The 21,174-nt window shown below is 41.0% G+C and overlaps 1 protein-coding gene across 8 annotated transcripts in view; it reads right to left on the bottom strand.

Annotated features, from left to right (window-relative positions):
* Positions 1 to 4,916: 4,916 nt before the first annotated feature.
* The window catches only part of foxj3 (forkhead box J3), an 84,974-nt gene continuing 68,716 nt past the window's right edge, over positions 4,917 to 21,174 (bottom strand). For 4 of the 8 annotated variants that reach the window (XM_078425643.1, XM_078425641.1, XM_078425645.1 and 1 more), the window contains one exon: positions 4,917 to 12,880. In XM_078425643.1, coding sequence (XP_078281769.1) covers positions 12,753 to 12,880 — 128 coding nt within the window. In that variant the 3' untranslated portion in view covers positions 4,917 to 12,752. The remainder of the gene's footprint in view (positions 12,881 to 21,174) is intronic. The other 4 variants (XM_078425642.1, XM_078425644.1, XM_078425646.1 and 1 more) reach the window with 1 other exon arrangement.

Here is a 21,174-nt window from a genome sequence, read left to right as displayed (position 1 = left end):
GGCCCACAGATGTGCAACTAAAGCAGATGAACAGAAATATATATCATGCACAACCCCACATCAAATTTGCACAGAAATAAAGGAAGTTTCCTATCTTAAAACCTGCGCTTTCTTCAAAATTCACATCCTAAAGCATGGAGAACCAGATTACTCTCTGAAGACCGGCGTTTTGTCGGCTCTCCTCGTGGCCTGAGATCAAATGGGCATTTGGATCGACAAGATTAAAATAAAAGGTAAATTCTCGGACGTGGCCTGAAAGGAAGTTCATGTAGAAATGCCAAACTAGACAAGGCACAGGCTGATTTCATCACGAGAACACTGAGTTTATGCTAAATGGTATCTGCTTTGACTGGTGTACTATATGATTTCGTCCTATTAAGGAGATGAAGCAAGAACCATCTTAGTTTCAAATGCTTCAATCAGCTTTTAACATAATTGGATGAGTGTTTGCGAAAAGACATAGTAATATCTGGTTCATATCACAAGGAATCTGTCACCATTGTTACATTAATGAGTACAGTTAATGAACAGTGCTTAAGTAGGTCACTCTATTGGAGTGACTAGTGTACCTGACTTCCTACTCCTACTGAATCCATTGAACCTTTCATCCACTGGCTCCACCTTCTATAACAAGTGGTGCTTGAGGTAATAGAACTATAGCTAATTGCAATATCACTCAAAGCACCCTTGAAATAACTGATTAGAAAAAAACAAAAGGTATTTTATGTGGACTACAATCTTATATAGAACACCTCTTGCATATCCTGCTCCGTTTTTTAGTTAAACTAAAAAAAATTACCCAACTCCAAAGTAATTCTCAGACAGCAGGTATTACACGATGTACACCGTTATGACCACCTGCCTACTATGCTGTTGGTCCTCCGTGTGCAGCCCCATACGCAGCAGGGTGCGTTGCACTGTGTATTGTGACACATTCCTCCCGTGACCACCATTAACATTTCGGACCAGACGGGATAGCCTTCGTTGCCCTCGCGCATCGATGAGCCTTGGGCACCCAACACCGTCACTGGTTTGTGGTTTGTCCCTCCTCGGACCACTGTCGGTCGGTCGGTACTCACCACTGCTGACCAGGAGCACCCCACAAGCCTTGCCGTTTCAGAGATGCTCTGACCCAGTCGTCTGACCATAACAATTTGGCCCTTGTCAAAGTCGCTCAGGCCTTTACTCCTGCCCATTTCTCCTGCATCCAACACATCAACTTCAAGAACTGACTGTTCAGTTGCTGCCTAATATATCCCACCCCTTGACAGGTGCCATTGTAACAAGATAATCAATGTTATTCATTTTGCCTGTCAGTGGTCATAATGTTTTGGCCGATCGGTGTAGACCTGCAGTTCCTGCAAAAAAAATTATGCACAGAAACTAACAGCTTCAATCCATCAGCCCCAAATTTTAAAATTTATAATTATCATCATCATTTTGCTGGGCAGATCAGTGCCACGTGTTTATCATCTTACATAATTTAAGTAATATTTTTAGACGAAGTGCATTGATATACATTGCCACACTTTTCCACCAACAGGATTTAGCACACAGGAGGGTATGCATTAAATTTAATTGCTGAGAACATCTCTCAATATAGCTTTACCTGCATGATACCGAATGACAAAGACCAGGCAAGCCACATGTTTGTTCCTTGGGACGTTGATCAGAGCTTATATATTTTGTATCCCCTGTAGACATAAAATTCCGAAGTAATTCAGCGGTCAGGCAAACTCCTTGCAGACAGCACCTGCAGATAGGATGGAACCCGGGTCTCTGGCGCTGTGAGGCAGCAACTCTACCGCTGCGCCACCATGTCAAAACCAGTCCCCTGTACACACCCTCCCAAAACCAACCCTGTGCACACACACACCCTCCCAGAGAGTTGTGAACCTGTGGAATTCTCTGCCTCAGAAGGCAGTGGAGGCCAATTCTCTGGATGCTTTCAAGAGAGTTAGATAGAGCTCTTAAAGATAGCAGAGTCAAGGGATATGGGGAGAAGGCAGGAACGGGGTACTGATTGTGGATGTTCAGCCATGATCACAGTGAATGGCTCGAAGGGCCGAATGGCTCACTCCTGCACCTATTGCCTAGCTCTGGAGAGAAGGAATGGGTGACATTTCGGGTCGAGACGCTTCTTCAGACTGTACTTCCCCATTACTTCTGACAGCAAGAGGTTCATAAGATCACAAGTGATAGGAACAGAATTAAGCCCATCAAGTCTACTGCGCCATTCCATCGTGGCTGATCTATCTCTCCCTCCTAATCCCATTCTCCTGCCTTCTCCCCATAACCTCCGACACCCGTACTAATCAAGAATCTATCCATCTCTGCCTTAAAAATATCCACTGACTTGGTCTTCACAGCCTTCCGTGGTAAAGAATTCCAGATTCACCACCCATGACAGAACGCCAGTTTTCAATGTGTGGTACACAGATGGGCATTCCACATCAAGCTACACCACTCTCCCTTTCTCATCGTGAAACAGTGTGGAAACAGGCCCCTCGGCCCAACTTGCCTACACCAACCAACATGCCCCAGCTACACTAGTCCCACCTGCCTGCGTTTGGTCCATATCCCTCTAAAACTGTCCTATCCATATACCTGTCTCCGCTGTTCAATGCATTGAAGCCTTGATTGGGTCCGATATCCATCTTAGGGCTATGCTGGGTGGTGCCTCTGGTAGCATCTGACACACATCTGAAGCATCTCCATTTCCTTCTTTCCACTGCTTGGTCAAAGGGGTTTTGTCTCTGTCTGCCCTATTCTGTATGGGAGAACATTTGAGAGTTCTTTTGTCCAGAAAATTACAAGAGCTTTCCTCAGGTGCTTGATTTTGCAAAGTTTGTGAGTTATTCCAGTGAGAATGGCCAAACACTCTAGTGTCCTACAACGTGAAGTACAGAGTGCTGGCAAACAAGCTCATTCCTCATCACTTTTCTGTCATCCTTGCTGGAAGGTGAGTGTACAGATTTAGATCAGAACACAACTCAGTAAGTTGGGATATCGCGATTAGACTCTGGGCCTTGTGTTATCTCATTTATAAAGCAAATGATTACTTGAAGTTGTTCAAGCAGACCCCTAGGATAATGCCACATCCATCCAAAGGCGAGTATACCATGTGTAGCGTATGCCTTCATTGTTCTTTACTCCAATGTTATCTTTCAGAGATGACAAGGCTCGAAGCTGAATGGAACTGCAAACACTTCTTGAAACCCAGGAGACAATTTCTACACACGTTTGGAACTGGCAATCAAAAATGAATTGCGTAATTTCCTTTCCATACTCAAATGATAATATCTTACTCTGAGCTGACTTGTAACCTTTGGACTCAAGGGTCCAAGTTGACCCTTCCTCAGGGGAAAAATATGCCAGAGCTATTGTGCCTATTAACCAATAACTCTGTGTGGCGAATAACTTTTAGGGATATAGATTGGTAATTGGGTCATGTTTCCCCACAGATAATCTGTTAACATCCTCTGCAAATGTCTTATGGAAGGCTATTTGGATAAGATAGCAGACAGTTGTGAAATACAAGGGACCACAATTCGATATTGTCCCATGGAGTTTCTCATGTAGTGTTCAGAAACCAGATGAAGCACTTATTACGATCCATATCCGTTTCAATCCTAGACTTTTTGTCCCAAGCCCAAGCTAGCACTTTTGTTTCCTTTGATCATCTGCCACTCTGTTCAATGTAACTTCAGTCATGAAACCCACATGCAAATGCTCATAACAGGAACATGCATTAGTGGGTTGTCTGGAGTTTGTGTAGCCAATGTGCACAAATGGCAATGCAAAACCTTGGTGTTAGTGACTCCTGCACACATACACGCACAGCCTTTGCAGCAGTAAGTCACACACACACACATGGCCCTCAAGGCAAATTATTCGAGCTGGATAGTTATGAAGCCCCACAAACATTCATTTGGGCTAATCTATTAGACAACACAACACTCTGTCCTACTTAAAACCATGGCAAAATTTAAGTTATATTTTCATACAAGGAATCTCTGCAGACCCCAACTGCATCCATCTGTCTCACTAATGCTTCCCTAGACACGAAATGCTCGAGTAACTCAGCAGGTCAGGCAGCATCTCTGAAACAAAAGGGGAATCAGGGGAGAAGGAAACTAGAGTGATGAAAAGGTACATATTCACTATGGTCCTATTCACCAATGCTTCCTTTGGCTGGCTATGTCTTTTCTTCGATGCCATCATCGTTATTTTTCATGTACTTCCTTATACTTGCGCTTTCTATTGGAAATCACCAGCTACGTACTCTTGTGTGTACTTTGTTCAACTTCGTCCTCTGCATTCTTCTGCCATTAATAGACCAGTGCTTCACAGCCTTGTAGCTTTCCTACCTTCTCAAAAACACTTCATCCCTCTACTCTTCTTCAAAACCTTCCAGAAAAGAAATCAACTATTTCCCTTGCATTAAGTTTTCTGTACAACACTGACCCTTTTATTAGTAGGGTCCCTAGATATTCTTTTATGTTGAAAGCCACATTTAAATATAAACTAGACCCAAGGAACTGCAGATGTTGGTTTGCAAAAGACACAAATAGCTGGAGTTACTCAGCAGGTCAGGCAGCATCTCTAGACAAAATGGATAGGCGACTTTTCGGGCTGGGGCCCTTCCTCACACCCTCTTCTGATGGATCCCAACCCGAAACGTCACTTAACCATGTTCTCCCGAGATGCTGCCTGACCTGCTGAGTTATTCCCCCAGTCTTTTTCTTAACTACAAGTTGGTCTGCACAGTTGTCAATCTGGAATTCTTGTTTAAAAATAATCGAGGCTACAAAGTATTAAATACACACACAGTTAGTTCTGCGCGCACACACAGTCTCTGCAATTGCAAGTTTGATTACACCATCTCATTAAAAGAGAAGCCCTTAACACACAACTGAAGCTACAGCATTTATTATAAGTGCCATCCATGCATATCACGACTGGCAGCAACAACTAATGACATTTGGTAGTATTTTACAGCAGTAAACTGATACAAAGGATAGTTGTGCATTTTTCTTTCAGCTAGGATTAATAAAACGTGCAGTAACAAAAAATACAAACACTGAAACACTGACTGTAGAACAGCAGTACAGAGAGGAGCTGGTGCTGTACAAAATGATAATGATTTCATCATTATATACATCATAGATATGTACACATCACCCTTGGAATGCACAATATCAAAATACTCTGTATTCCTTTATAGAATAAAACCCTGGTCTCTGCCTTGTCCCCCTTCCCACCCCAAAAAATAAAAGGACAATTTCAAAGACAAATATATTTACAATTAAGCACATGAACACCACAACACCTTTTTTTTCCATTTTGTTTTAATGTGCCACAAAAGCCAACATTGCTTTTGTTATGCCGGAGGTTGATTTTCCTCCTGCTTGTATTGTAGCCTTTACTTCCAAAACTGCCAATGTGTCCTCTTTACTGCAAACACAGAGGGAGATTTCACATAAGACAATGGCAGTGCATTCAAGGGGAGATAAGCCAACTCCAAAGAGGTTCAGACTCCTGTTCCAAGAAAACCTCATGAAGAAAACGGTTCCTGTCCAAGTCTTTAATGTGCAATTATTAAGAAATTCAAATTGTAATTGATTTTTGGGAAAAAAAATCATTTGGTTACTGCAAGAAATCTGTCCATGCTGCCCGACACAGCTACAAAGTTTAAAAATACATTTACAACAGTCAAAAATGAAAAAGAAAATCCTCAGAGGGATTACACCCCTCTGTCGTCACAACAGCAATCACACTGTGAACAAAGTTCATTCCAAACTCTGAATGACACGAATCAACTATAGAGGTGCCAGAGGACAATTTTTTTTTACCCATTTAAATATACACCAGGTCATTAAAAAAAAGTATTCATCAGGATTTTTGGAACAGAGAAATCCAACCTTACTAACACCTTCTGAACGTTTCAACTCAAGTGCAAAGTAGGGGAGGTGAAGAATGGGGTTTGCCTATTTGGAAAGTAGGATCGCTACTTTTATCCTTTGTACTGTAAATGAATAATCTATTTTTGAATTCGCACAGGAAACATTCCTTTACCAGCAACTATCACCTTCCTTGCACAATAGTGCTCCTACCATAAGTCAAAGCTGTGCCCCTCGACTGCAGAAATTCACTAATGTAGTGATTCTGCCAGCTGTTAATGCAAACTGCAACAAACACTTTCTTTTAAAATTTACTTAATTCTTCTGTGAAAGTGAACGCTTTGAGTCTCTCTCTATTCCTGCGTTCAAGACTTTGCTTTTTAATGACTTTCATACAGGTCCGCTCTCCCGAGTCACAGATCTTAAGCAACACTCAGTCTCAGAAAAGTTACTGCATTTAAGTTTATTATTTTATCCCCTTTTGTTTTCCTGAAGGTCGCGTTGGTCACACCAATTGCTCTGTTGCATCCTGACATCAAACCCAAAATGATTTAGATTTCCCCCTCTCACTCGCTGCCCGAGGAATGGCTGCACTCAGGCCACCAGACAAGCGAGTCTGAGCGTCAGGACGCAGAATCTTGGTTCTAAATTATCACGCCCTCGATCCTGCCTTTGACACCATTGCTGTCCTCTGAACCAAAGTAGAGCATTTTCCACCCATTCTTTTATCAAGGGAAGGCAGCCTACGTCGACAGTCAATTAAACTTTTTTTAAAGGGTATAGGCTAATTACATATTATATATTTGTTTCAATTTCAGTGATTAATGTTTTATTAAAAATAGAATGCACCTTTTAAAGGTAGTCAGTAATATTTATAATTCTACATACTGTATTACATCGTAGGCTGCCCTTTATGGCAGACCTGTCGAATAGTGCAGCATTAACGTTTCTCTGATGAGCTGCTGCCTCCTGCTACTTAGAAGATTCCGTAAATATATTTTTGTCTGAAATTATTTGCAAATTTTTCTCTTTAAAAACAGCAAGAATGCAACACTACATGCATGAAATAAAATTCTTAACAGTGCAGACATCAAAATAAATTGATTATTTTCCAAGGGGATCTATACTGTATGTGGAGAGGGGTTATTTAGCCCTTAACTCTGCAACTCAAGCACACTGATCGAGGGACTGATCAATTCTTTCTTGCACAGACTTTTAAACTAGATCTTGAATACTTCTACAACTTTCAATTTTTTTTATTTTTTAAATAGTGGATGTACTAAACAATCCAGCAGTATTCAGGTTAAACTGGCATCTTTCTCATAAAAGCTAAATTTCAAAAAATATATATATATTTAAAAAAACATTCACAATATTGGTCATTTTAATGTAATTTCCTTTAAAAATGACAAACTAACTGGGGTTTTAAAGTATGCCAACATTTGTAAACAATGGGATCCAGCCAATGATGTGACTCTTTCAGTTAGAAATCAGGCACCACCCAAGGTCTCGGTATTTTCTCTTGCCTCCCATAAATCGGGCAAAGCATATCCAGTGGATCAAGGTGGCTTTACTCTGCTGGTCCCGAGTGAGGTGTGGAGATAAATGGAGACAGGGGAAGAACATACAAGCCATTGAACACATCAATTCCTCTCTGATGGGCTGTGTGCAGTCACTGATTCTATAATTTAATCTAAAATCCAAACAGAATTAGTTGAGATAACAACTTGCCCAGACAGGATAAAAAAGGCATTAAAACAAAAACTGTTCCATTATGCAGAATTCAAGGAACTGAGGTGCATGGCGCAGTTGTATATATTTTCCATGTTAAATGTGTACTTTAGTGGAGTTATGAAGTCTATATTAAGTCCACTGATCCACAATTTCACTTAAGAGAGTTGCAATTTCTTTCACGAAACCGGTGAATTACTAAATGGTACCAGCGGGGCAAGAGAAGAGACAAGTTGAGCAAGAGTGTAGAAGGCAGTGCGGAGAAGGAGAGCTGCCTGGTGAAATGGAAATAAGCTACATATTGTTTCAGGTCATACACAAAAGAGAAAACTTTAGAGAGTTGAGATTTAGATTTGTAAAAAGCAATAACGGTAACAGTAAGGAGGAACCAATTGTTTAAAATCTGCCAGGAAAGAAATCATTAATAAATTTTAGTTCCAGACAGATTCCCTCAAAATAGCACAGGTGTATCCCCGAGGCATTTTTTTACTCCAAGTAGACTTTAACCTGTCCTGGAAATTTCGCTGACCTTGGCTTCAGCCATAAGAGAAATAGCTGTTAAAAAGTATTTTGCACAGACATCGTAGGCTGAAGGCCTGATCCTGTGCTGTACTGTTCTATGTTCTAATCCTACCCATCCAAATATAAATCAGCAGTGTCAGCCAAGACCCGAAATCGACCTACCACAATCCAGAACCTTAATTCACACGTGCAGGCAAGATGAATGTGGACAACATTATTTTCTAAAATGCCTTCAAAATCACAGACATAAGCATTAGCAATGTTTTTCAAAACTATATACTCTGAATGAACAACTAACTTTAAGCATATACATTGTAAACTTGGGCCTTATTTAATGAGTTGAAATGTCTTAAAAAGCTGAACACAAAATAAAATAAGTTAAAATTCTGGCTCGTGCCTCCCACATCATGCAAAACATTATCAACCAAAATCAAATGCTAAATCGTAAAGAGTCAATTTTCTGATTTACATTACATACAAAATAGTCAGATATCTTGTGTAAGGATTATGATCTGGACAATTAAAAGTGCCTCAGTTATTCAACAACATACTAACATGTCCTCTCCAAGGGCTGAATTTGATGTCCTATTTTCCTGCAAAATGGGCTGCGACATACATCTTGTCACCAGGTGGTGTCATTGCTTTTATCATGCATTGTATTTTGGGTTAATTGATAGCACTGTTATTAAAAAAAGATTTGTATCAAAATTTTGGCTTGTCAAACATAACAGCAATTAATAAAGTCGGTGGAACGTTACACAAATGCTCCAATCTGGTTTATTTACAAATCAGGACATAGCTCAGAATCTTTGGCAAAAAGATTTAGTTTGACAGCTGTTATAAAAACTCTACGCCCTCGAAGATACGAATCAAGCTCTAGTCCGACTCAAATAATCTGTCGAAGTACAGCGACAACGCTTCTGCTAAACTCTGTGCTGTAATAATATTATCTTTAAGAGAAAATTAAGAAAGTAGTTAAAACTTGACAATATTAGCACCAAAACCAAGCAGAGAAAGGGTTGGATAAAGGATTCATGTAATATATTTTATACCATAAATTTAGCTTATTTATTTGCAAAAATGGGAGATTTTTTAAATGGACGTTTGCAATGCAAACATTCATATCAATCTTTTCCCTCCTCCCAAAACCTTCATTAACTTTAAATATAAAAAGTGCACCAGCTGATTTCTCCACTTCAGTACATCTTGCCACATCACAGCAAACTTTATACAATTTAGTTATGCCGACAATTTTTGTTTTAATCTTTTACTGGAAACTCAGTAACTTTACCCTGAAGCTAAAGTGCTAAATGCTATCTGGGTCTGAAATACACATTTTAATGCATATCTTGTTGCAGTTGTGCTTAATAAATTGCCAGTTTTAATACTGCATATTTTAAACCACTACCATGCTTCCAAACCACTTCACCTCCAGTTTCTGTAAGGGCAGCACTTGGGGTGGGGAAGGGAGAAAGAAGGGGGTCAGAATAGAAGAAGAAAAAAAAAGGATTTATGCTTCTAATCACTATCCAGTAGTGTATCCATTATTTTTTTTAAAGTATGGTGCTTTAGGTCTAGCATTAGCGTTGTTGAGGAAAGAACTCAACTGGCAACTGTTGTGCGATTATTAGTATCTTGACTGCAGAGTCCAATTAGAAATGCTTAGAGAGTTTCTTGTGGCAGTGAAATTGTGCTTTCATAAAATAACAATTTGAGCTGAAGTGGTCAGACACGCAACACAAGAGAAACAAGCGAGCACAGTTGGTTGAGCTTAAGGAAACGTTCCTTATTTTTTTTCACATTTTATTTCACATCTCCAGTTAATACTCAAACTGTTTGGGTTTACTTCATTAAGTACCAATTTTTAAAAAACAGAAAATGTGAAAGCCCATGTGAAACAAAAAGAGTGCTTAAGTGGGAACTGCCATTGAACAAGAAATTAGTGAGGGATCGCAAATGGAACATTGACCTACTTCTCCATGCAGAGGCCGACAGAAATGCTGCATATTTCTAGCATTTTAATTTCCCCTTTTTCTTCAGCTTATTCAGTAGTCATGTGAGAAAAGGCAAAACATTTTAGCAAAAAACTGCTGAATCCTGATTATATAGTACTGGCACCAATCTTGATCTGAACAACCTACAAGTCTATAAAATTGTTAACCCCAACTCCTACTACTTTGCAACTAGGAGAGGATTAAAAGAGTGGAGATTAAAAATCAGCAGGCAAGCAATGGTGAAGTTGAAATTCAAGCAAGAGCCAGAAGACTTGTTAACGGAACTGTCTTGCACTACCAGTAACCTTTTCATGTAAACCAAAAGCAAGACAGAAAATCCAAATGATTTTAAATTAAGAGTTTAGGATTGTAGATATTTCAACAAAGCACAAATCAGAAGTACTAACTTACTGTGGGGAAAATTAATCTTAAAAACCAGCTTTCATCAATCACAATCTTCCATTTTACATTATGGCTGCAAAAATGTCCTCATTCAAAATTCAGATTTTAAACGCAAATGCATTAAACCAGTTTTTTGCAATATGACTTCCAAGAAATCACAACACTTCTAAAGAGGAAAAAAAAGAATATGGAAGGCAGAATTAATGACCCAAGTTAAATCCCTGCTCTGTGGTGCACATCAAGATTCAGGTTGTTCCTCATTCAGTTCAATGTTCTAGTGAGTGAAGACACCTTATAGGTATTCACGAACTATACAGTCTCCGTCTTGCATCTAACACATCCACAAAGATTTATTAAATCAAGCTTTTGCAGTAGGTAAACTTCTGCTATTAGATAGTCATAATTTCCCAGCAGCGTGTGGTGACAAGTTTGGGGCAACAGTGAGCCCTGTCCATTTTGACATTGTTTACTCCTGGATCAGCATGCTGACAAAATATAACATGATAAAAACACACTTCATCACTGTCTTAATCATGGGAACAGTATCCCTCAATTGCAAATGAGACAATGGGAAAGAAAGAGAAGCTGGAGGGCAAAAGAAAACCATGCACTACCAAAAACAAGTGTTGCGCTGGGAAGCACCCATTCACTAAATTACGACAAAGTTCCTACTGCCCCAATGTTGATACTCGCATGGATTTGACTTGAATCTTAATTTAAAATGTAAACCAAGAAAGATTGTGCATCCACATATCAGTATTGCAGTCTGAACGCACTACTCGATTCTTCTTTATAAAAGGGAGGTGGAAATAATCAAGTAGGCACAGTTCCAGAAAGTGCATATATAAAAAAGTTCCAATTCATTGAAAACAAAGTGTAACGCAAGTATTAAAAGCAGAATGGGATTCCAATATTGAAATTCTCAACTATCCACCACTAAACATGCAAAGCTGACAAATGCAATATTGGTTAACATACTTCCCCTGCATCACCTCTCCAAGGGATACGATGGACTCTAGCCCTTTTCCCCCTTGGCCAGCAGAGGAAGGAGGAAGGCAGTAACCAGTTTTGCTCCTACTATGATCACGTAACTTTTGGTAAAGGAAAAGGGATGGTTAGCATTTCATAAGTTCTCACCATGCATGCGCTCTGTAGTCTGTGCTTCACTCTTTTGCATGTTTGTATGACTGCGACTTGAAGATTACGAACTCACCAGAAGAGGCTAAACATTCATCTCAGGATACTCCGCTGGATAAAGCCACCACCAAAGAGAGGGACAGACCCATTTGCCATCACACTACTACATTTAATCACTGGGATACTGATTAAAACCACATCGACACTCGGTACGTGGTACCTGCAAACCCGAATTTAGTGCTACCCTTTTGAGATGTAGTAACGAGCAGCCGGGTGGGATCTCTGGGGAGAATCCCAACAGTTCAGACTTGGAAGCTGGTGTTGTGTGCACAAAAGCTGGGGACTCAAAGACAATGCAAGCCAAAGCAATGCAACCTTTGAAGCGTTAGGACACTTTCCCCAGTTACCCTAGTATTGTCTTCAATACTAATCCTGGTTTCCAGCAACTGGATTTTCAACAAAAATCAAGAGGTTTCTCTGCAGCACCGTATTTAGACAAAATTCTCTGAAAAGAAACTCATTTTGTAAAATATTCCCCTCCCAGCTACTGACAGTAACCCTGACTTCCTCTCGAAGAGACCATCTAGAAGCCAGCTTTCTGATCGCCTATTCGTGTGTGTTTCCTCCTATTGGAGTGTTTCCCCCCCCCAATAAAAAACCCACACAGGAGAGAAACTGCACTGAATGTACCATCCTTACACAACCTTAGATCACATCTGAGCCACATCATTCAGACGAACAATGCTCAGACATTAACCTTTAACACATCCCTTTGATTTAAAAAAAACTGTTCAGAGTTAGAAAAAGCTTCATTGCTTGATACCGCTGCTCCACCACTGAGGGGGTCAGCAGCTATCTCCACGTTTCGATAGTGACTGCAAGCAGATGGCATGTTTCCCACCCACCCCCCTCTCAAAATAAGTTCAGCTCTCTTGCAGAGTGGTGGTGGGGGCGTGTCCAGACAGCAGTCCAGCGATTGTGGCCAGCAATGGCCGACACAAATAGGCAAGAAGCTAAAAGAATATCCGAGTCACATTGACAGGCTTGTCCTTTGAAAGACAAATTAGACAATGGAATCCCAGTCGAAATCATCTTGGATATCGTCTGCAGGGTGTTGGGACATCGATCTGTGCATTGGAAAGCTGGAAGGCGATATCATGTGTTGCTGGTTCATTGCTGCATGGTGGCCTGCTGGGCAAAAACACAGAAGATTAAACAAAAGGAATGGTTGAGTTTTGTAGAAACTAGGAACTGCAGATGCTGGTTTACACAAAGGGACACAGTGCTGGAGCAACCTAGCGTGTCAGGCAGTATCTCTGGAGAAGATGGATAGGTGACGATTCGGGTCAAGAATTTTAGACTTGAGTACAGAGAGGACATCCTTCAATCCACCATGTCCGTGCCGACCAGCGATCACCCCGTTCACTAGCACTTTCCTACGCACTAAGGTCAATTTACAATTTTGCTGAATCCAATTAACCTACAAACCTGTACATCTTTGGAGAGTGGGAGGAAACTGGAGCACCAGAAGAAAACCCACATGGTCACAGGGAGAACATACAAACTCCTTACAGACAGCAAACGTAGTCAGGATCGAACCCAGGTCTCTGGCGCTGTAAGGCAACAACGCTACCGCTGTGCCACCCCAAGAAAGGTGAAATATGACCTATCCATGTTCTCCGGAGATGCTGCCTGACTCACTAAGTTACTCCAGCACTCTGTGTCTGGCCAGATTTTGTGTTAGTGTAACCAAGCTATTTATCATATTTAATTTTACTGAGGTACAGTAAAATTAAATGGTTTTTTTACACAGCTGGAGCGATGGCAAACAACTGCTTGCAGCAGGTTAAGAAACCCTTCAAGCAGACATTTCATGTCTTCTCACAGCAAACACTCATTTAATCAATTACCCATCTTAAGAAGTCGTGAACCCGTTTTCCCATATGATAATTTACACAACCTAGCCAAAAATGATGAACAGCTGTTGGCATTCAGTACATCAAGCAGCAACTATGAACATTTTGGGTGGGGACCCTGCATCAGGATCTCTTGGACCTCTTAAGTTGGTTATCTCCCATCTATACTCTCAGTCCTGATGTAGGGGCTCAACCTGAAAAGTCAACCATACTTTTGCCTCCACTTTTGCTGTTCAACCCATCGAGTTTCTCCCGCAGTTTGCCATTTGCTCCAGATTCTCGTGTCTCTTGTTGAAAATTAATAACAAGACTCAGTTCCTGAGAATCGTGGATATATCAGCCATGGCATCGGGCATGGCATCCCAGTCAGCTTTAACTACATCGTGTTTTCATCAAATTGTATTTGACCTTGCAGCTCCAGTTTATGGGAAGGATGTGTCAGGCAAGTTCTTACATGCTTGTTCATAGCAGACTATTATTAGCAGTTCACTGTACTTGAGGACTCTACACTGTGATTATACTCAGCCCATTAAAAGAAGCTGTCAGAGCAAGTGACTTACTCCAAGATTTGTTTAGTTTTTTATACAGAAAAACAAAATTCTTTTTCCAAATGCAAGGTTTAAGAAGCAGAAATTGAACAAGGCCTCCTCGGAATATAAATGAAGCAGGAAAGAGCTTAAACAAGGAAGGCGGATGGTTATAACGGGACACAAAATGACCTTGTCGAGTAGGATTAATGAGATTCTCAAGCCACTTTACACGTACCTGTCCTCCCCAGGTAATGAGCACCTGACATTGAATAATTATTTTGGAGACTGGTGGGATGGATTTGCTGGCTGTGGTGGGGCTGCAGGCATCTCCTGTTGTGTGGGAACTCAGTTAGTGGCGATATTTGAATGGTTGAGTTAAACACACTGGTGTAACTACATGTTGCCCTTGGTTGGTCTATAATTTGACTCAAATATGCTGCCACAGGTTGTAATTCAGACTCGTGGACCGTTCTAGTTACAAATGTATCTTAGGGCTAGAACTCTGTTGTAATCTGGACAAGACCTGCATGTTAGGAGCAAGAGGGCAGGCAGGAAAAGGATAGGTCCACTCAAGAGCAAAGGAGGGAATTTCTGCATGGAGCCAAGGCAGTGGGCGTAGCTCTTAATGAGTACTTCACATCGGCTTTCATAAGGACATGGATGATGACAAATAAAATTAGCTTAGGCATAACCGATAGAATGTAGTGATGGAAGGATGTTTTTCTGACTGGAGGTCTCTGACTAGTGGTGTTTGCAAAGATCAGAATTGGGACCTCTGTTGTTTATAATAAATAAGTTAGATCAAAACATAAGTATGTGTAGGAATGAACTGCAGATGCTGGTTTACACCGAAGATAGGCACAAAATGCTGGGAGTAACTCAGCGGGACAGGCAGCATCTCTCGTGAGAAGGAATAGGTGACGTTAAGGGCCGAGGAAGACCTGTCTGAAGAAGGGTCTCAACCCAAAACGTCACCCATTTCTTCTCTCCAGAGATGTTGCCTGTCCCGCAGAGTTACTCCAGTATTTTGTGTCTATCTTCGGTCAAAACAAAAGTAGTCCATTTAGTAAATTTACAGACGACACAAAAATTGGAAGATTGGCAGATCATAGGGACGGTTGTCAAAGGATACAACAGGACATAGATAAGTTGGAAATATCGGCAGATAAATGGCAGGTTGAGGTTATACATTTTGGCTCAAGTCAAGAGTGTTTATAGACCAGTTAGTCTGACATCAGTGGTGGGGAAGATGCTGGAGTCAATTATAAAAGACGAAATTGCTGAGCATTTGGATAGCAGTAACAAGATCATTCCGAGTCAGCATGGATTTACGAAGGGGAAATCATGCTTGACAAATCTACTGGAATTTTTTGAGGATGTAACTAGGAAAATTGACAGGGGAGAGTCAGTGGATGTGGTGTACCTCGACTTTCAGAAAGCCTTCGACAAGGTCCCACATAGGAGATTAGTGGGCAAAATTAGAGCACATGGTATTGGGGGTAGGGTACTGACATGGATAGAAAATTGGTTGACAGACAGAAAGCAAAGAGTGGGGATAAATGGGTCCCTTTCGGAATGGCAGGCAGTGACCAGTGGGGTACCGCTAGGTTCGGTGCTGGGACCCCAGCTATTTACGATATACATTAATGACTTAGATGAAGGGATTAAAAGTACCATTAGCAAATTTGCAGATGATACTAAGCTGGGGGGTAGTGTGAATTGTGAGGAAGGTGCAATAAGGCTGCAGGGTGACTTGGACAGGTTGTGTGAGTGGGCGGATATATGGCAGATGCAGTTTAATGTAGATAAGTGTGAAGTTATTCACTTTGGAAGTAAGAATAGAAAGGCAGATTATTATCTGAATGGTGTCACGTTAGGAAGAGGGGATGTTCAACGAGATCTGGGTGTCCTAGTGCATCAGTCACTGAAAGGAAGCATGCAGGTACAGCAGGCAGTGAAGAAAGCCAATGGAATGTTGGCCTTCGTAACAAGAGGAGTTGAGTATAGGAGCAAAGAGGTCCTTCTACAGTTGTACCGGGCCCTGGTGAGATCGCACCTGGAGTACTGTGTGCAGTTTTGGTCTCCAAATTTGAGGAAGGATATTCTTGCTATTGAGGGCGTGCAGCGTAGGTTCACTAGGTTAATTCCCGAAATGGCGGGACTGTCGTATGTTGAAAGGCTGGAGCAATTAGGCTTGTATACACTGGAATTTAGAAGGATGAGGGGGGATCTTATTGAAACATAAGATAATTAGGGGATTGGACACATTAGAGGCAGGAAACATGTTCCCAATGTTGGGGGAGTCCAGAACAAGGGGCCACAGTTTAAGAATAAGGGGTAGGCCATTTAGAACGGAGATGAGGAAGAACTTTTTCAGTCAGAGAGTGGTGAAGGTGTGGAATTCTCTGCCTCAGAAGGCAGTGGAGGTCAGTTCGTTGGATGCTTTCAAGAGAGAGATGGATAGAGCTCTTAAGGATAGCGGAGTGGGGGGGTATGGGGAGAAGGCAGGAACGGGGTACTGATTGAGAGTGATAAGCCATGATCGCATTGAATGGCGGTGCTGGCTCGAAGGGCTGAATGGCCTACTCCTGCACCTATTGTCTATTGTCTATTGTCAACAGAAAAATGAAATTCTTCGTTGCTGCAGCTTTACAGGCCCATTAATGCAAAACATACACAAATACATACAATAATCAATAATACCGTAAATTAATCATAATTAGCAATACTAGGTAATGAGCAGGTAATAAAAGTGCAAAAACAGAAGTCAAATGCAGGAGAAAAGTACATAGTAAATAGCAAGATCCTCTCATGCATTGATGTGGAGAAATGTTGGGTCAATAGTTCCGGGAAAGTGGAGCACAAGGGCACAGGCTGGTAAAGATGGCATATGGCATGCTTGCCTTCATCAGTCAAGACAATGAGTATGAAAGTTGGCAGGTCATATTGCAACTATATAAAACTTTGGTCGGGCCACTGATTATTTTGTGCACTTCTGCTTGTCACACTATAGGAAGGATGGGGAGTCTTTGGAAAGGGTGGAGAAGATATTCACCAAGATGTTGCCTGGATTGGAGTGCATTAGCTATACGGAGAGTTAGAACAAGTATGGAGTATTTTCTCTGAAGCATTAGAGGTTGAGGGTTTTGAATTGAATTGAATTGAATAAATTCTATTAGCCAAATATGTATACATACAAGGAATTTGCCTTCTATATAAAATTACAGACATAGATAGGGTAGATAGTCAGAATCTTTTTCGTCGCAGTGGAAATGGCAAATACTAAAGGAAATAGGTTTAAAGTGAGAGGGAGAATGTTTAAAGGAAATGTGCTAGACAAGTTGTATTTAAAACTCAGAGTGGTATGTGCCTGGAACTGCTAGTGGAGGTGGTAGACAGATACAATAGCTATGGGTAAGAGGCATTTAGATTGGCACACATACAGGCAGGGAATTAGAGGGATACGGACCATGTGCAGATGGTTGAGATTAGTCATACTGACATCATGGTCAGTGCAGGCATAGTGGACCTGTGCTGTGCTTTTCTTTGGTCTATGTTCTAATTGAGGCTAAAGAAGTGCAGATACAGGAAGTCTGAAATAAAAACAAAATGCTGGAAATAATCAGTAGACCAGGTAGCATTTGTAGAGATAAAAACAGTTAATGCTTCAGGTTAATGACCCTGCATGGACCTGAAAGTTAAATTCTGTTTCACTTCCTAGAGATCCTGCATGACCTGCAAAGTGTTTCCAGCAATTTGTTTTTATTTCTCTCTCCTACTATTAATTTCTTCTCCCTCCTGAGAAGGCTGTCCTAATCAAAGATCAATGTATTGACAAACTATCTTACTACAATAACTTACCACGAGGAGTTTCTAGCTATATTGCAGCAAGTTGGAACATCAGCTCCCGTTTTTTAAAATCTTCCATGCCCAGGGTCCCATTTATCCCACCTTAGAATATTCATCTCAATTTATAGGAAGTATAAGAAAATAACTGCAGATGCTGGTACAAATCGAAGGTATTTATTCACAAAATGCTGGAGTAACTCAGCAGGTCAGGCTGCATCTCGGGAGAGAAGGAATGGGAATTTATAGGAAGGATGTTGTCAAGTTGGAAAGGATGCAGAGAAGATTTACAGGGACGCACAAAGTCTCATGCTCAGAGTAGGGGAATTGAGAACCAGAGGATATAGGTTTAAGGTGAAGGGGGAAAAATTTAATAGGAACCTAAGGGTCAACTTTTTCACACAAAGGGTGGTGGGTGTATGGAACAAGCTGCCGGAGGAGGTCGTTGAAGCAGGGATTATCGCAACGTTTAAGAAGCAATTACACAGGTACATGGAAAGGATAGGTTTAGAGGGATATGGACCAAAGCAGGCCAGTGGGACTAGTGCAGATGAGACTTGTTAGTCGGTGTGGACAAATTGGGCTGAAGGACCTGTTTCCACACTATGATTCTACAGAATGGTGACTTAATATGGAATCCTTCTCCTCAAGGAGTCTCGGCCTTGATCGCTATTCAGTAACTCGTGCACTGGCTTACGTTCAAACTAACTATCAAATGACATACCGGAGACTCCAGCACAACTCATTGGAACTTGCAACACAGTGGGATTCTGACTTTGTATTCTAGGCCAGAAACTATATGGAAATAGTATTGCATCTGTTTTTGAGATTGCATACAGAATGACTATGCGACTTGGAAAAATCATTGTCACTGGATATGCTCTATTTGATAACCTGAGGAGCAACTGGTGTAGCGAGCACAAAGTGTGATTATGCATTGGAAAATATCATTGTACCTAAAGAATCAATTCTATTTGTGTTCTCATATCTCCCGATCTCTTGAATTAAATGCAAATTGCCTTTTAAATCCTTTTCTACCATCCACTGTAATATCTTTCTGGAAAATTTGCTCCACAGCTACTAAAGTATGAAAATCATGCACAAGTTCTCTTAATCTTAACTCAATAAAATTTAAAATTTTTACCCCTTGCTCTTTCAATATTTCACCACAGTGCATAACTGGGAAAATTGGACAATTCTTTACTCAGAATTTTATAGTAGAGATCATGTGACCTATTGTGTGCATGATAGCTCTGAGTTATCTGCTTTGTTCCCATGCCAAGATCTCGCTCCATCACCCCCAAAATGTATCCGTTTATAAAGCTACCACAGATTCTGCTTTCACAATTAATTTCAGAGCTCTGGCAATCAAAGCAGCTGAATTCCTAATTTCCACGCTCATTTCAAACTTCTGAAAAATACCCCGCTAAAAGCAAGTTTCATTACTACAGATATCAAGACAGTCTCTTAAATAATCACACTGAACTTGCATGGAACGAATTCTCCACTGCAAGTCAAAGGAACATATCACATTACACAAGAGGCTCCTGTAAGGCTAGAAAGAGAAAATCTTAAAGCATGCAAAGGATTTTTTTTTAAAGTTTTCATCCTGCATCACAGCTGCAAAGATCAAATCATAATAATCCTGCAGAAATCTAGGATATTTATTGTATTTGTTCACCGAAAGCGGAAATCCCTAGATAGGATAGATTGCCTCTTGTCTCCCAGCTGCATTTGAGAAACTGGCGGCGAGTCACATTTGCAATAAATTCCCTCAGAAGTCAGGTAGGGAGTTTCAGATTTGAACCAAGCAGCAATGTAGGAACAGCGATATATTTTAAAGTCAGGTTGGTGGAGGACTTAGGAACTTTTCATGGTGGAATGGGAGATCTTGGATTGAGTCGAACTTTAAGTGACGGAGCTACACACATCCAGGCAGATAGAAATTATTCCATCACATTCCTTTCTTTTGCCTTGATGAAAGATCATGAAAAGATTTGGGCAATCAAAACAGTCAGATCATCAATTCACAATGTGACCCTTTAGTCTGTATGAGTTAGATGGAGTTACATGATTTCTTAAGTAAGCTGCCAACTGGAAGAAACATCAAACAGATGTTAAACAGTTTGAGGTAAGTATATTCCCTATTCTGCTAACTGAACAGAACTGGCAGAAGCAGGAAAAAATAAGACCTTGATCTTATAGTTTCACAGCGTGGGTGAGCAGAATGTCAGATTTTTTACTTCAAAGGCAACAAATTTAGAATGTCATTAAACGTTAGAGTGGATTATTTTCATTGATGTCATATCCTGCACTGTTACCCCCTTCCACTGTTACCCCCTATCCACTGTTGCCCCCTATCCACTGTTACCCCCTATCCACTGTTACCCCCTATCCACTGTTACCCCCTATCCACTGTTACCCCCTACCCCGTTACCCCCTTCCACTGTTACCCCCTACCCACTGTTACTCCCTACCCACTGTTCCCCCTACCCACTGTTACCCCCTACCCACTGTTACCCCCTACCCACTGTTACCCCCTACGCACTGTTACCCCCTACCCACTGTTACCACCTACCCACTGTTACCCCCTATTACCCCTTCCACTGTTACCCCCTTCCCACTGTTACCCTAGATCAGCACCACAGTGGACTTCAGGAAGCAAAGTATTACATACATATCCTAATATACTTTGGTACTGAAGTGAAGATGGTTGAAAGCTTCAAGTTCCTAGGAGTAAATATCACCTACAACTTATCCTGGACTATCAAAGCAATGGCCAAGAGAGCACACCAATGCCTCCATTTCCTTAGAAGCCATAGGAAATCCTGTATGTCCCCAACAACTCTCACCAACATCTACAGATGCGCTGTGGAAAGAGTTTTATCAGGTCCACTGCAACAGTGTTTTGCTGGACGTATCCCAAGATCCCTCTGTACAGCAAATTCTGCAGCTTTCTGCAGCAGCAAGTTCTCTATGTTCGTTGCACGACTTTCCCCTTTTTTCCCTATCCAACCCCACAACCGCATTGACCTTGTATTCCAAGGAACCTTTGATTCAGTTGTACTGGCCTTCTCCCTTACCACAAACATTTTGCTCCAGGCTTCTTTAGAAACAAGTAAATGACTTTACTCCACTTTTATTAAATCAGCCGAGTAAAATTGGCAATACTTCAATTTAAAATCTGTGCACC

This window comes from Rhinoraja longicauda, chromosome 30, assembly GCF_053455715.1.
Source record: "Rhinoraja longicauda isolate Sanriku21f chromosome 30, sRhiLon1.1, whole genome shotgun sequence".
In the NCBI taxonomy this organism is placed as follows: Eukaryota; Metazoa; Chordata; class Chondrichthyes; order Rajiformes; family Arhynchobatidae; genus Rhinoraja; species Rhinoraja longicauda.
This window is presented reverse-complemented; position numbering and strand designations above follow the sequence as displayed.